This window comes from Symphalangus syndactylus, chromosome 23, assembly GCF_028878055.3.
Source record: "Symphalangus syndactylus isolate Jambi chromosome 23, NHGRI_mSymSyn1-v2.1_pri, whole genome shotgun sequence".
Lineage (NCBI taxonomy): Eukaryota > Metazoa > Chordata > Mammalia > Primates > Hylobatidae > Symphalangus > Symphalangus syndactylus.
In genome coordinates this window covers 57117276-57132362 of record NC_072445.2, presented here as the reverse complement: position 1 = coordinate 57132362, position 15087 = coordinate 57117276, and the positions used below count along the sequence as shown (strand labels likewise).

Genomic DNA, 15087 nt, shown 5'->3' with positions numbered 1-15087 from the left:
ATAAACAAAACAATCACATGACTACTTTGTAACGCCAATTTGGATACTATAGTTTTTTGGTTGTTGTTATTGTTGTTCTTTTTCAAAAAGATTGGAACCAGAAACAGCAAGCTTAATTCCAAGAAATCCTGCCTCTGAAAGGTCGACAGAAGGGCTGGTCACTTCCCAATGGGCACTCCAACCCCTGCTGAGGGAAGGAAATGCCCTCTTGCCTTCTGTCAAAGGGCACTACCTGAGGACGTGGCCAACTCCCAGACGCCTCACTGATCATAAGGAAGCGAGTCAACTGAGCTGTGTTAACGTGTAACATGCAATTCCCCTTTCTGGGGACCTTCAGCCCATCAAGAGGATATTAAAAACCCACAATTACAATAGGGGCCCAAAGTTAGCCTTGGACAGGATGAGGAAAGCTTCCTACTCATGACATCCTTAAGTAGCCCAATTGAGAACCTCAGGCACCAAGCAAACAAATGGTTGGGAAACGCTCATTAGCTGGTTAATGGGCATACACCCTTCCTTAACTGTGTCTCTGCTCTGCTTGTTCTTATGCATCCATACTCATTTTTTATGATGACTGAAGAATGAGATCGCTGACACTAAAACAACAGTACCACCTTACTGATTGGTCAGCAAATCCATGAGAAAGAACACTCTCTTTTTGCCCCATACTCTTGTGTTGAGAGAAAAACAAATTGGAAATTACTAGCTTGTCAGAAAAAGCACAATAACAGGCAAAATACAGAAATAAAGACCAAACTCATCTCCAACTCCTAATTACTGAAGGACAGTGACACCGAGTTCACTACTCATTCCCCACTCTCTCTATATAAAGTTTCCTTCACTTTATTGCTCTACGAATCAGTTTTTACCCCAGCCGATGATATTCTTAAATTTTAGCTATAGTCAACATTTACTGGGCCTATCTGTTGAAGAAAATATGAAAAATGTGTGGTTAGTGATGGCTACTAATGAATATGTATAGACTGCCCAAAGTGATAATTTTGCCAAGTCTGTTGATTATCCGAAATGATTTTTTTTCGTTAATCAACAATATGCTATCTAATAAGTTGATTCTATTTACTTTCCTAATCTCCAGGGCAGTGATCTCTCTCACTTCCTAGTCATGCGCCCCACAACTACCTTTCAGCCCAGGACAGAAGGGCACACACGACAGTGGTCTATGAGACTATAATACATATTTTTACTGTACCTTTTCTACATTTAGATGCGCAATAATAATACATATTTTTACTGTACCTTTTCTACATTTAGATGCGCAAATACCATTGTGTTCAGATTGCCTCTAGTATTCAGTACAGTAACATGCTGTTCAGGTTTGTAGCCTAGGAGCACCAGGATCTACCTGATAGTCTAGGTGTGTAGTAGGCTGTAGCATCCAGGTTTGTGTAAGCACACCCTACAATATTCACACAAGGACGAAGTCGCCTAATGACTCATTTCTCAGTAGGCGACTGTCCTGAAGGGATGCATGACTCTAATTAAATGCTACCTTCTCAATGAAATCGATTCTGATCACCCTATTTAAATTCACAACTGGAGACCCATTCCACTTCCCAAGCCTTATCCTATTTTTCTATACCATGTATCAAATTATGAATATATAAAAATTATTTGTATATATAAATTATATATACATCAATTATGCATACGTATATCCACACAAACATATTTACTGCGTCTGCTCTGCTAGAATCAAGCTCTAGGGGGAAGATTTTGTGGACTGATATATCTCACACATCTAGCAAAGCGCCAGGGACAGGGCAGACGCTAGGACTCCACGAATTAATGATTCCATCAGAATCTGAAATCAAACTGTAAAGCAATCCCTTCACTTCCCAGAGCTTTGCTCCTCATACACACCCCTTCCCCCTGAACGGCCAACAGGCTGAGCGCTGCCAAACAGAACGCCTGGAAGGCGGCGCCCAAACGCAGACCCCAGGAGTGGGCGGGCACCACCTCCCCGCCCCAGCACGCACCTCCCTCCAACTTTAGCGCCCGGGATTCCCAGGAATTCGTCTCTTCTGGGCTAAGCCCCGCCACCGCGGCCGAGCTGGGCGGGCCCGGACCTTCGACCCACGCTCCGGGGAGATGCCGGTGCCCTTGGCTGACCCGCCCTCCGGCCTGCCGGGCCTTTCCTCGGGGAGGCTGTAGCCGAGATCCCCGCCCCGCCGTCCAGCCCCGCAAGATGAGCCCCCTCTCCTCTCCCGCCTGGGCCTCACCTCTCCTGCAGGAAACGAGTGCAGGCGCCGGGCCGTGGTACTGGGGAAGGGCGCCGGCGGCAGCGGCGACGCCCGGGCCGAGGCCCGGTGAGCACCTCCACGCGCCGCTGCGCACGGCCGGGGGTGCGGCATACCCGAGGCGCGAGCGCTCCCAGTCCCCGAGCTGCCGGCGCGGGGCTGCGGCGGCCAAGCGCGGGGAGGGCACTAGCAGGAGGAGGAGCAGCGGCGAGGCACGTGACACGCCGCCGCGGGCCGCCAGGGCGCGAGGGCGCAGCGCCCCCAGACCGTCGGAGAGCGCAGAGAGGCAGCGGCGTGCTGAGGATTCGCTGCCGCCCGGTCTTCCGCTGAGGCCCGCGGGCAAGAAGAGAAGCCGCCGGCGGCGGGGCAGGCGCTGGGTTTTCTGGCCGCCGACCGAGTCGCAGTCCATCCCCGAGCCGTTCACTGGCCCGGGCGCGCGCTCATGCCTCTAGCGCGCCGGTCACGCGCGGTCCAGGCCCAGAGTCCGACGGCGGGAGCGAGCGTGGGCGGCAGCGCAGGACCGCCCTTTCCTGCCGGGCGCGCGGGCGGGGCTCGGGACGCGCGCCGGGGGTGGGGCGGGGCGGCGGGAGCCCGCGGTGGCCCTCCGGTATGCGGGGCCGAGCCGGGGTGGCTAGTCTCGGAGCTCTGCGGGGACCGTGCGAGCCCCCACCCCATTCGCTAGGCGACGGCGGCGGTCGGGAGGGGCCTGCAGGCACTCCGGAACTGGAAGGAGCTTGCTGCTGTCATGATTTGCATATTCACTGCATTGCTGTTCTTAAAAAGGAATTACCAGGGGCCGGGCGCGGTGGCTCACGCTTGTAATCCCAGCACTTTGGGAGGCCGAGGCGGGCGGATCACGAGGTCAGGAGATCGAGACCATAGTGAAACCCCGTCTCTACTAAAAATACAAAAAATTAGCCGGGCGTGGTGGCGGGCGCCTGTAGTCCCAGCTACTCGGAGAGGCTGAGGCAGGAGAATGGCGTGAACCCGGGAGGCGGAGCTTGCAGTGAGCCGAGATTGCGCCACTGCACTCCAGCCTGGGCGACAGAGCGAGACTCCGTCTCAAAAAAAAAAAAAAAAAAAAAAAAAGGAATTACCCCGGTGCCCTTCAGTGTCCTGTGAAAAGTCCCAGACCGACAGGCCGCCCTGGATTTCACTGATTATCCTAAGTCCCCCAACATGTGGTTCTAGGGAGTATTTTAAGGAATTATTAGCAGGGCCCAGGGAAAGGCCCTCACATAACACATTCAAATCTAAATTTTCAGAGTTTTTGTTTCCAGATTAGAGCACCAAAAACATGGGAAAGTAGCAATCTGGGAACTTAAAACGTGGGGTATGAATGTTAAAATGAGACCTGTCGGGTATGTTTGAAACTGGTAATGTTTAGTTTCGTGGGTTTTTTGAAGGCCTGTTACACCATTCACAGATAACTGGTCCCTTATGTGAACTTGGAAGATGTTAGTTGAATGAATAGATGAAATGCGTAAGGTACCAAGCTAGGAGATTTTATTAAAAAAAAACCGCAAAACAAATTGTTCTTTTCCTCCAGAAGCTGTTTTCCGATACAGCCATATGTGTACACATACGTGATGGAAGAAGAATGTGTTATGAGCCATGAGAGATGTACAAAGTGCTGGGAAGAGAGGAGCGTGCATATGGATGTGCAAGATTAAGTGTCTATCAAAATTTGAAGAACTAAAAAACAGGACTGAAGTCATAGGTTGGTGCAAAAGTAATTGCGGTTTTTGCCATTACTTGCAATGGCAAAAGCCACAACTACTTTTGCACCAACCTAAGAAACACTTGTAAAAGGAGTACACATTTGTAAAATTGGTAGAAAAAGCAGTTTAGCAATGAGTATCACCAAAAATTTGTAAACTTTTCTCAAGTCACCTAACTAAAAATGGGGATAATGGGAATAATCCAAAATATTAAAAATCTACTAGGTTTGACTATAAAAACTTGTCATTTTTATGGGTCAAAATGCTTAATATTGGTAATTTCACATATGCACAAAAAAAGTCATTGTATCATAATTTGTGATTGTGAAAAAATGGGAAAATAGTGCACAACATTAGAGTAACGATTAAACTGTGGCACAAACTTTAATGTTAATCCTTTGTAATTTTTAAAAATTGAGGTATAATTTGCATACAGTAAATTCCACAGACTTAGGTGTTCAACTTGATGACATTTAGCAGTTGTATACACCACCCAGTCAAGATCTAGAACATTTTCATTGCTCCAGAAAGTTATTTTGTGCCAGTTTTCCAGACAATCCACCACCACCCCAAGGCAACTATTTTCTCTTTTTTTTTGAGACGGAGTCTTGCTCTGTCACCCAGGCTGGAATGCAGTGACGCGGTCTCAGCTCACTGCGTCCTCTGCCTCCCGAGTTCAAGCAATTCTCCTGACTCAGCCTCCTGAGTAGCAGGGATTACAGGTGTCTGCCACCATGCCTGGCTAATTTTTGTATTTTTAGTAGAGATGGGGTTTCACCATATTGGCCAGGCTGGTCTCGAACTCCTCACCTTGTGATCTGCCCGCCTCGGCCTCCCAAAGTGCTAGGATTACAGGCATGAGCCACCGCGCCCGGCCAACTATTTTCAAATTTCAATGACCATAGATTAGTTTTGTCTTTTTTTGAACTTCATATAAATGAAGACCTACAATACGCATTGCCTTGTGTCTTCTGCTTTGCATCTGACTTCAATATCAATGAGATTCATCCATGCTGTTGTATCAGTAATTAGTTGCTTTTAATTGTTGAATAGTATTCCATCGTATGACCATGCCACAAGTGGTCATCCATTCTATTAATGGCCATTTGCTTTGCTTATGGTTTTTGGTTATTATGCATAGGGCGTTATGAACATTCTTGTATAAGACCTTGTGTGGACATACATTTTTATCCCTGTTGGGGAAAGTATCTGGGTCCAATTGCTGAATCATATGGTAGCTTAACTTTAGACACTGCTGAATTGTTTCTGCAAAGCGACTGCACTCTTTCACACTCTTAGCAATAGATGAGAGTTTCGGTTGTTCCACATCCTTGCCAAATTTTGATATTTTCAGTCCTCATAGAATGGTCCCTTATTGTCATTTTTAACGTACATTTCCGTGATGCCTAATGATGTTGACTAACTTTTCATGTATTACTATTACCAGCCATATTGAATCCAATAACATATGTAAAGCACTTAGCACAGTGCCTGGCCTATGATAGGAGTATAATGAATGTCAGTTCTAACTACAGGTTGGATAGCATCCACTTTTCCTTGAATGTGACACCTGTTGTTTTGTTTTCCAAAGCATTCCCCTTCTTTTGGTCTCAGCACCCTAGTTTTCCATGGGCAGTGGCTCTTCTCCACTCTCAGTCCATGCGGTTTGGAGGGACTGATCGCTCCGCAGACCACAGGCATGGGCATGTCACCCAATCAGAGTTAATGAACAGCTGGGCGCGGTGGCTCATGCCTGTAATCCCAGCACTTTGGGAGGCCAAAGCAGGCAGATCACTTGAGGTCGGGAGTTCGAGACCAGTCTAGAGAAACCCTGTCTCTACTAAAAATACAAAATTAGCTGGGTGTGGTGGCACATGCCTGTAATCCCCACTACTTGGGAGGCTGAGGCAGGAGGATTGCTTGAACCCAGGAGGTGGAGGTTGTGGTGAGCTGAGATTGCATCATTGAACTCCAGCCTGGGCAACAAGAGCGAAACTCCGTCTAAAAAAAAAAAAAAAAAAAGCTTCAATTCTAGGATTCTTTTTTTGTTTGTTTATTTAATATGGAGTCTCACTGTGTTGCCCAGGCTGGAGTGTGGTGGCTCAATCTTGGCTCATTGCAACCTCCACCTCCTGGGCTCAAGCGATTCTCCTGTCTCAGCCTCCCACGTAACTGGGATTACAAGCAAGCACCACCATGACCAGCTAATTTTTGTATTTTTAGTAGAGACGGGTTTTCGCTATGTTGGCCAGGCTGGTCTCAAACTCCTGACCTCAAGTGCTCCACCCCCCTCGGCCACCCAAAGTGCTGGGATTACAGGCATGAGCCATGGCATCTGGCCAAAGCCACCTTGTTGAGGCATCGCTTATCAAGAAATATTTAAGGAAATGAATGTGTTAATTATGTCTTAATAAAACAACCATAAAGTTAATCTGTATGAATGGTACCAATCAAATTAGAAGAAAATTTACATTTTAAATAAGAGTAATTAAGAACTCAAAGTCACTGGTAGGCAGCCTCCAGGGTGGTTCTCAGTATTATTCTGCTTCTTGATATTCATGTCCCGTGCATGCTTCTCCATCTTCTAGGGACTGCCTGTGTGACTAATAGCATATGGCAGAAGTGAGAGTACATCACTTGGGTCATTTACTGTGTGGGAAGATAGCTGCCACGGCATGAGCAGCCCCTTGGAGAGGCCTACACAGTGAAGAACTGAGGCCTCCTGCTGACAGCCCTGTGAGTGCGCCATTTTGAAGGTAGAGCCTCCGGCCCAGGCAGGCCTTGAGCTGACTGCGGCCCCTGCCAAAATCTGAACTGCAGTTTGGCCAGAGATCCTGGCCAGAACCACCCAGTTAAAATGCCCCTGATAAGACTCAAACACTATGTCCGATAATAATGTTTACTGCTTTAAGCCACCAACAATGCAACTAAAGATAATTAATAAAAGAGGACGTAATAATTTGTATAAAATAATTGTGTCTTGTTTTCATGGAAATAAAATTCTTTATGACGATTTCAATACTTACTTGCATTAGTATTTTATTTTCTATAGAAACGATTCTGGATTTTACAACCTTTCTTTTGACATAGTAGACCTTAAGTAGGTTTTAAATAAATTTTAGTTTTGGGAAGCTATATTCTCCAGTGAGGAGAAATAATTTAAAGGCTCAGTATTCTTTTTTTTTGAGACGGAGTTTCGCTGTTGTTGTCCAGGCTGGAGTGCAATGGCATGATCTCGGCTCATCACAACCTCCACTTCCCAGGTTCAAGCAGTTCTGCTTCAGCCTCCCGAGTAGCTGGGATTACAGGCATGCACCACCACACCTGGCTAATTTTGTATTTTTAGTAGAGACGGGGTTTCTCCATGTTGAAGCTGGTCTCGAACTCCTGACCTCAGGTGATCCGCCCGCCTCGGCCTCCCAAAGTGCTGAGATTACAGGCGTGTGCCACCGTGCCCAGCCTAGGCTCAGCATTCTTATATTAGAATTTATAGCATTTTAAAGTAATGTATAGTAACTGCTGAATTTTAATCCATGTTAAAATTTTGCAATTATGACAATTTCATAATTAAAATAAATTATTGCTATAAAATAATTAGCCTAGCATTACTTATTAATTTCTAATTTATTTCCATATAATAGTTATTACTTTGAATTATTTATGGTAAATACTATTAGTGGTTATATTATGATTGTAGATTTAAAATGTGAACTCAGCAATGCTGTCTGATACAATAAAATGACAAATGATATGAACTACAATATAAAATAGCAAACGTAACCAGCACACTAATATCAAAAAGCAATTTATTAGTAGTTTTATGGCAATTGCTGATTAGCCCATCACTCATGAAAGGAGCAACTCATTTAGAAACTCAGGTTATTTTAGTTATTGCTAGATCAACAAGGTTTTCTTTTTAAAATAAGTTAAAGTGGCATTGTTCATCCTGTTAGAACAAGGCACTTTACTTCCATTTGCTGGGAAAATTTTATACTGGATGTACGCATTCTTATCTTTGGAGGAAAAAAAGCCAAAAAAAAAAAATCACCCACCAAACCCCACAAAGAAATAAAGACACCTCTGATGTGAATGGCATGTGGTGATCTCATGAAATACACAAGCTAAACGCATGTACGTGGCCGCCCTGAGTGTGCAGGCTGAGAAAAGGCAGCAGACTGAGATACGCTGCCTTTTAATCTGAGGAAGAAATGAGAATGACCAGTGGGATGCTGCCAGAGTCCTCCAGAGTTGGAGTTTTGAGTATAACTCTCTGGGTTATTTTCCCTCCCTCCCTAAGGCAGCTACAAAATTAGAAAAATCTGCTAGCCTTGCTTTAACCAAATTCTTTAAGGGAATCACTTGAGTATCTGCGATAAGAAAACACTGCACTATAGACATCTTTGAGGCTCAGGGTGCACCCAATGAGAAACAGCACTGAGCAGCTGAGCAGAGCACCTCGGGGTCAGCAGGTTTACTGTCATCTGCAGAGCTTGCAGCAGGCCTGAAGAAGTAGCACATGCAGGCCCACCTGATAGCCAAGGAAGGGTCCTAGTAGTTAAGAAAAGGTGCCCACTGATGCCAGCCACTGGGAGACACTTGGGTAAGTGGATGAGAGCATCCTGTGGGACCCTGTTACAGCCCTGCCCAATGAGTTACTTGGGAAAGCAACTTGTGGGGATGAGTTCAGAGCTGGGGAGGAGGAGGAGAACATATTCTGAAGTGTAATGAACAGGACTTCCCCTCTCCTTTTTGTCTTTTTTCTTTGGGGCATTTCTTGAAAGGGAATCCCCTAGGAAATGGAAACTTACAATGCAAAGTTTGTGCAGCCCAAAGTGGAAACATCTTTTCCTGGAAAAAGTTTACCAAGCTAAATGACATTCAGGAGGTGGTTTTCACACGTGTGAGGGTTTGGGTCTGGGGACTTGAGGGCTTGGCATGGAAGAGCTTGGTGACATATACTCTCTTCGAACGAGTGAGCATGTGTGATAGCAAAGACTTGGAACCAACCCAAATGCCCATCAATGATAGACTGGATAAAGAAAATATGGCACATATACACCATGGAATACTATGCTGCCATAAAAATATGAGATTATGTCCTTTGCAGGGACATGGATGAAGCTGGAAGCCATCATTCTCAGCAAACTAACACAGGAACAGAAAACCAAACATCTCATGTTCTCACTCATAAGTGAGAGTTGAACAATGAGAACACATGGACAAGGGAGGGGAACATCACACACCGGGGCCTGTTGGGGGGTGGGGGGCAAGGGGAGGGAGAGCATTAGGACAAATACCTAATGCATGCAGGGCTTAAAACCTAGAAGACGGGTTGATGGGTGCAGCAAGCCACCATGGCACACGTATACCTATGTAACAAACCTGCACATTCTGTACATGTGTCCCAGAACTTAAAGCCAAAAAAAAAAGAAAGAAAGTAAAAAAGAATGATTGAGAGCTGTTGAGTGAGCAACATAGTTACTTTAAAGCATTTGAGTATATTTATCATAACATTGAGTGATACATGTGAAAAAATATAACCAAAATAGAACTTTTTGGTTACAACAGAATCAGTTAATTAAGAAACAAAATTTGCAATAATCATACCACTGCTGATTCCTATAAATGTAATATATCTTAGGATTCACATAATCCAGTTCTAGGATTCAAAGAAAAAAAGAACACCACAAAAGTCACTGAAAATCGTTCCAGATGTTATTTTTATAGTTCCAAGACCAATGAGGAGTCTCCATTGCCTCTTCTTTCTACTTCTTTCAAATTCCTCAGTGGCCACTGCACCTCTGAGCCTCTTCTCACTCTCACTTCCCTCCTGAAACTCTCCCAGACACCTTTGCCTTCCAAGGTACCTCTCTTTCTTTCTTATCTCCTTTTCTAGAACTTCCTTCCTCCTGGTCAAACCCTAATCTCCACTAAACTCCTTGGTAAAGAGTATCCTTATATGAGAATTTCCTGGTGAAAAAAATTACTCACCTCCTTATATAACAACAGAGTAATAAAAACTTAACATTCTTTACTTTAAAAAATGCTGTTGACTGAGTAATTTGATTATTTTGTTCAAAAATGTCTGTGTTGCAGCCATAAAAAAGAATGAGTTCATGTCCTTTGCAGAGACATGGATGAATCTGGAAACCATCATCCTCAGCAAACTAACACAGGAACAGAAAACCAAACACAGCATGTTCTCACTCATAAGTGGGAGTTGAACATTGAGAACACATGGACACAGGGAGGGGAACATCACACAGTGGGGCCTGTCGGGGGTTGGGGGCAAGGGAGGGAGAGCATTAGGACAAATACCTAATGCGTGCAGGGCTTAAAACCTAGATGATGGGTTGATGGGTGCAGGAAACCACCATGGCACATGTATACCTATGTAACAAACCTGCACGTTCTGCACATGTGTCCCAGAACTTAAAAAAAAAAAAAAAAGAAGAAGAAGAAGAAGAAAGAAAGAAGAAAGAAAAAATAAAAGAATGAATGAGTATGTGTGAATAGCTCCTAGCCACAGAGAGCACTTCGAGGGAGAACTGCATGGGGGGACTCCTAGTGCAGGATGGCTGAGTTAAGTGAATTAGCAATATTCAATACCTAAGGGAAATTGGATGAAGGCTTGTGATTGGTTTAAGATTGATAGGAACATTTCAGGTCACTTTTGTCATTTTCCCTGTATATCCCAGCCCTGGGGGTATCAGGTGTTTGACAAAATTCAAGGGACTCCTGGATTTAGAGCTAGACTTACTTGTGATCCTTTGAAGGTAAGAATGATGTAGAGATTTGTGTATCAGATGCCTTTTGTGTACCCCCCTCATATCCTTTCAGGCTTGACTCTGATTGTAGTCAGGGCTGGATCAAATAGTTCTGTGTGGGCTTTGACTCATTTCTTGCTGACAGCATCTTACCTCAAGCACCAACTGTATATACCTTTTATGTTCTGCCCCAGGTTTTTCCAATCAATGGTATGGGATGACAGTGAATGTTTGCTCTGTAGGCACGAATGTGAAACCTACTGGACGGAAGGAGCAAGGCTTCTTGCATCACCACGTGGAAGGCTGCCTACTGAACAGTGCATGATTGGTCCATGACATGAGTGAGAAACACACCCGTCATACATGAGACCACCGAGATTTGGAGGTTATTTGTATACATGTTAGCCTACCTTGACTAATACACCACTGTACAACTCCAGGGGGAGCCACTCACATAACTAGGATGTGAATGGTGGCCCTTCAGAGCTACGCAGCACGTAGCCTGCATGGCTGCACAGTAGCCCTGCTTGCCTTTCCAAGAGAGAAGCCAGAAACACACTTTCCCAGTATCCCTTGCAGTTAGATATGTGACCTAACCTCTGCCCTGCAAATATAGACATGTGCCAGAGTGAGACTTTGGAAAACGATGTGAAGGCAAGCACCATTTTCCTGGTAATGATGATGGTGGAGGCATCGAGTTTCAGGGGAGGCAGTAAGAGCAGTTTTGGCATCTAATGCACAGCACCAGGTATGATCAGCAGGGCCTTTGCTGGTGTAGTGCTGTCATATGGTAGCACATTGGGCATTTTTCCTGGTTATGTACTCTCCAAGCCTGATTGATTCTCCTGCAAATTCTGTGACTTACTTAACCGTCTTTATTAAATTAAATTTCTGCTTAACTAGCTCAATTGGTGTACTATTTAGGTTGTAGGTTCAACATCTAAAACCACAAGCTCTACAAATAAGATTGAGATCTTTTCTCTCTCATGTAACCATACAGGGTTGATATGGTGGCTCCACAGTGTTGGCAAACCCACTGACTGACCACTCTTAGACAGTTGTCATTATCTGTCAACATGGGTCACCAAAATTCTAGCATTCTACTCAGTCAGAAAAAGAAAGGGAAGATATACCTCTTCCCTTTAAGAACATGACCTGGATGTTGAACACATCGCTTCCCCTTACATCCTCCATTGGCTAGAACATAGTTAAATGGCCAAACGTAGGTGCAAGAGCATCTGGGAAATGAAGTGTGAAAGTTGTCAGAATCAAAATGGAGTCACTAATGTTAAGAAAACCTTGACAAATAGAGCCAGAGAAGGTCATGAAGAGAAGATTCATAAATTAGCTGGGCGTGGTGGCACATGCCTGTAATCCCAGCTACTTGAGAGGCTGAGGCATGAGAATCACTTGAACCTGGCAGGCGGAGATTGCAGTAAGCGAAGATCACACCACTGCACTCCAGCCAGGGTGAGAGAGCAAGACCTGTCTCAAAAAGAAAAAAAAAAGAAAGAAAGAAAGAAAAAGATCCTCACGCTTGTTCACCTGATAAGGAAAAAGACTACAAAAACCACAACCTTGGACAAAGGACTTTGCAACCTTATACAAAAAATACTTCTCCAAGGACATCTGCCCAGCAACTACCTGTCCAACCTCAGACTGGCATTACCCTTGCAATTGATCATTGTAGCCAAAGATAATATATCGAAACAATTACATAATCTTCCTTATTCTTTCTTTTTTCTTTTTTTTTTGTTTTAAGAAGGAGTCTCGCTCTGTCGCCCAGACTGGAGTGCAGTGGCACGATCTCGGCTCACTGCAAGTTCCACCTTCCGAGTTCACGCCATTCTCCTGTCTCAGCCTCCTGAGTAGCTGGGACTACAGGCTCCCGCCACCACGCCCGGCTAAGTCTTTTGTATTTTTTTGTATAAAAGTAGAGATGGGGTTTCACCGTGTTAGCCAGGATGGTCTCGATCTCCTGACCTCATGATCCACCCACCTCGGCCTCCCAAAGTGCTGGGATTACAGGTGTGAGCCACCACACCCGGCCTCCTTATCATTTTCTTTAAAAACCTTTGTTAGCTGGGCATGGTGACTCACACCTATAATCCCAGCACTTTGGGAGGCCCAGGTGGGCGGATCACCTGCGGTCAGGAGTTTGAGACAAGCCTGGCCAACATGGCAAAACCCCGTCTCTACTAAAAGTACAAAAGTTAGCCGGGCGTGATGGCAGGCGCCTGTAATACCAGCTACTCAGGAGGCTGAGGCAGGAGAATCCCTTGAAACCTGGAGGCGGAGGTTGCAGTGAGCTGAGATTGCACCTCTGCACTCCAGCCTGGGCAGCAGAGTGAGACTGTTTCAAAACAAACAACAAAGGAACACCTCTGTCTTCCTTTGCCTCCCTGAATATGCACATAGTTTATGATGGCATGCATATTCCCATTGCAATGCTCTATTCCCAGATAAACATCATTTCCTTTTAGAGCCTCACTCTGTTTGTTATTTAGGTTAACGTTACTTTCAGTGTTCAGAAATCTTTGTTGGCTTCCAGAAATAGCATATATAAAGGATCTGAGGTAAGGAAGAATATGAAATGCTGGGTAATGGCAAGTAGTTTGGTGTGACTGCAGCTTATGGTGGAGTGGGAGACCTATTAGTGAAGGGTGAGGCCAGAGATGTAGCAGTGCCTATATGCCAAGATAAGGAGTTTAGGCTTTATCATGGTGATGTTTTAGGCAGACAAGAGATGATTAGTTTGCATTTTAGAAAGGTCGTTGTATTTGCATTTGCCTAACTTCTTGCACAAAAGAGAAGCTGACTCTGGCTGATTAGGCAGAAATAGAGTTAATTAAAATATCATTGCATCATAGAATTATTAGGAACTTGGTCTGAAGTTCAGTTTCCATGAACAGTGTCCCAAACCATGTGGCAGACCTGGTTTGATGAGAAAGCTTTCCTTCCACTGTCACTATCATCACGGAGCATTAGTTGCCATAGTTTGCACTGATGCCAGCAAGTCAGCACAACTGAAATTTCCACAAACTCCAGCCACTGCAGCCATTTCTGCACCTTAGGAATCCAAGTTTGCAGACGCTGCTGTTTCTGAAGGCTGGATACCTTTACCACCAGCAAGGAGATTCTACATGGATCCCCCTGCCCACCCTGGTCTACTGCTGAATCAGATTCTGATTTAGACGTCTGATTGGTGGAGCTTAGGTTACAATGTGCCTGCTAAGAAGCCTTTTGGGTAGCATTTTCTGAGTTAACTCCCCAAACATAGAAAAGATGTTTCAAAGGTACCGGCTGGCCGGAAAACATGATAAATGCCCACGTCATAACTTTTTCACGTGGTCTGGCTTTCCAGAAATACACTGTCTGGACCCAGACATTTATCTTGGTCTTGGACAAGACGGAGAAGGTAGCAATTCTTTTTGCTAAGCACAGGTGTTACTTGTCTTTCCAGTTCCACATTAAAAAAAAACAATCACAAGTTTTAACTCAAATTTCATTGCCAGGCATTATGCCAAGTACTTTTGTTACACTCCTCCTCAACTCCTTATGCTTCAACTCCCCACTATTAGACAGATGAGCAAACTGAGACTCAGAAAGTTTAAATGATTTAAAAAGGCCGGGGAACTTGGAAGTGAGGGAACCAGGATTCTGACCCAAGTTTCCTGACTTCAAGTCTTTTTCCATTATACTTTGTTGTGTATAAAACCCTGGAATTTTCTAAAATTAGAAAAAGATTTTAATAAGTTGTATGAACTTATTTATTTCCTTATTGCTGGTAAATGGGAACTCATGGCTTATATAGAAACAATGTCTTTCTTTTTAAGTGAGCACAAGGAGCCTTCTACTCATTCCATGAGGTGTTTTTTTCTCTGTTTTGTTTGTTTTGTTACCAGTTATTCCAGGGCCCCTGGAAACCTCTAGGTACCATCTTTTCTTAGAGCAGATATAAACCCACCTAGCATCCCTAGAGCTGACTAGGCAATAACCCTCATGGCTGCTGTGGATGATGGGCCTAACTCATGGTAACTCATGGTTGGTGATAACTGGGCCTTTTGGGAGGCAGAGTTGTGAATGCAAATTTGGGATTTAGTGCCAAACACTCTCCTACCCTCAAATGTTTATACCCTTATACTTAGGAAAAATAAGCATGATATAGTAAGTTTCTTATGATAAGAACAATTTATTCATTGCTTATCATACTGACATTTTGGCCTTCCCAATTTGTTACTCTTGACATAACTTTTTTTCTTTTTTTTTGAGTCAGTGTCTTACTCTGTCATCCAGGCTGGAGTGCGGTGGCATGATCTTGGCTCACTGCAACCTCTGCCT

General features: G+C 44.5%; 2 protein-coding genes across 5 annotated transcripts in view; one reads left to right on the top strand and one right to left on the bottom strand.

Moving 5' to 3' along the window:
• The window catches only part of MCUR1 (mitochondrial calcium uniporter regulator 1), a 28189-nt gene extending 25007 nt beyond the window's left edge, over positions 1-3182 (bottom strand). The window contains exon 1 of one of the 4 annotated variants that reach the window (XM_063632865.1): positions 2241-3182. In XM_063632865.1, the coding sequence (XP_063488935.1) occupies positions 2241-2667 (427 nt within the window). In that variant the 5' untranslated portion in view covers positions 2668-3182. The remainder of the gene's footprint in view (positions 1-2240) is intronic. The other 3 variants (XM_063632866.1, XM_063632864.1, XM_055263471.2) reach the window with 3 other exon arrangements.
• RNF182 (ring finger protein 182) overlaps positions 1-15087 on the top strand; it is a 229355-nt gene that overhangs the window by 73940 nt on the left and 140328 nt on the right. The window lies entirely within an intron of this gene.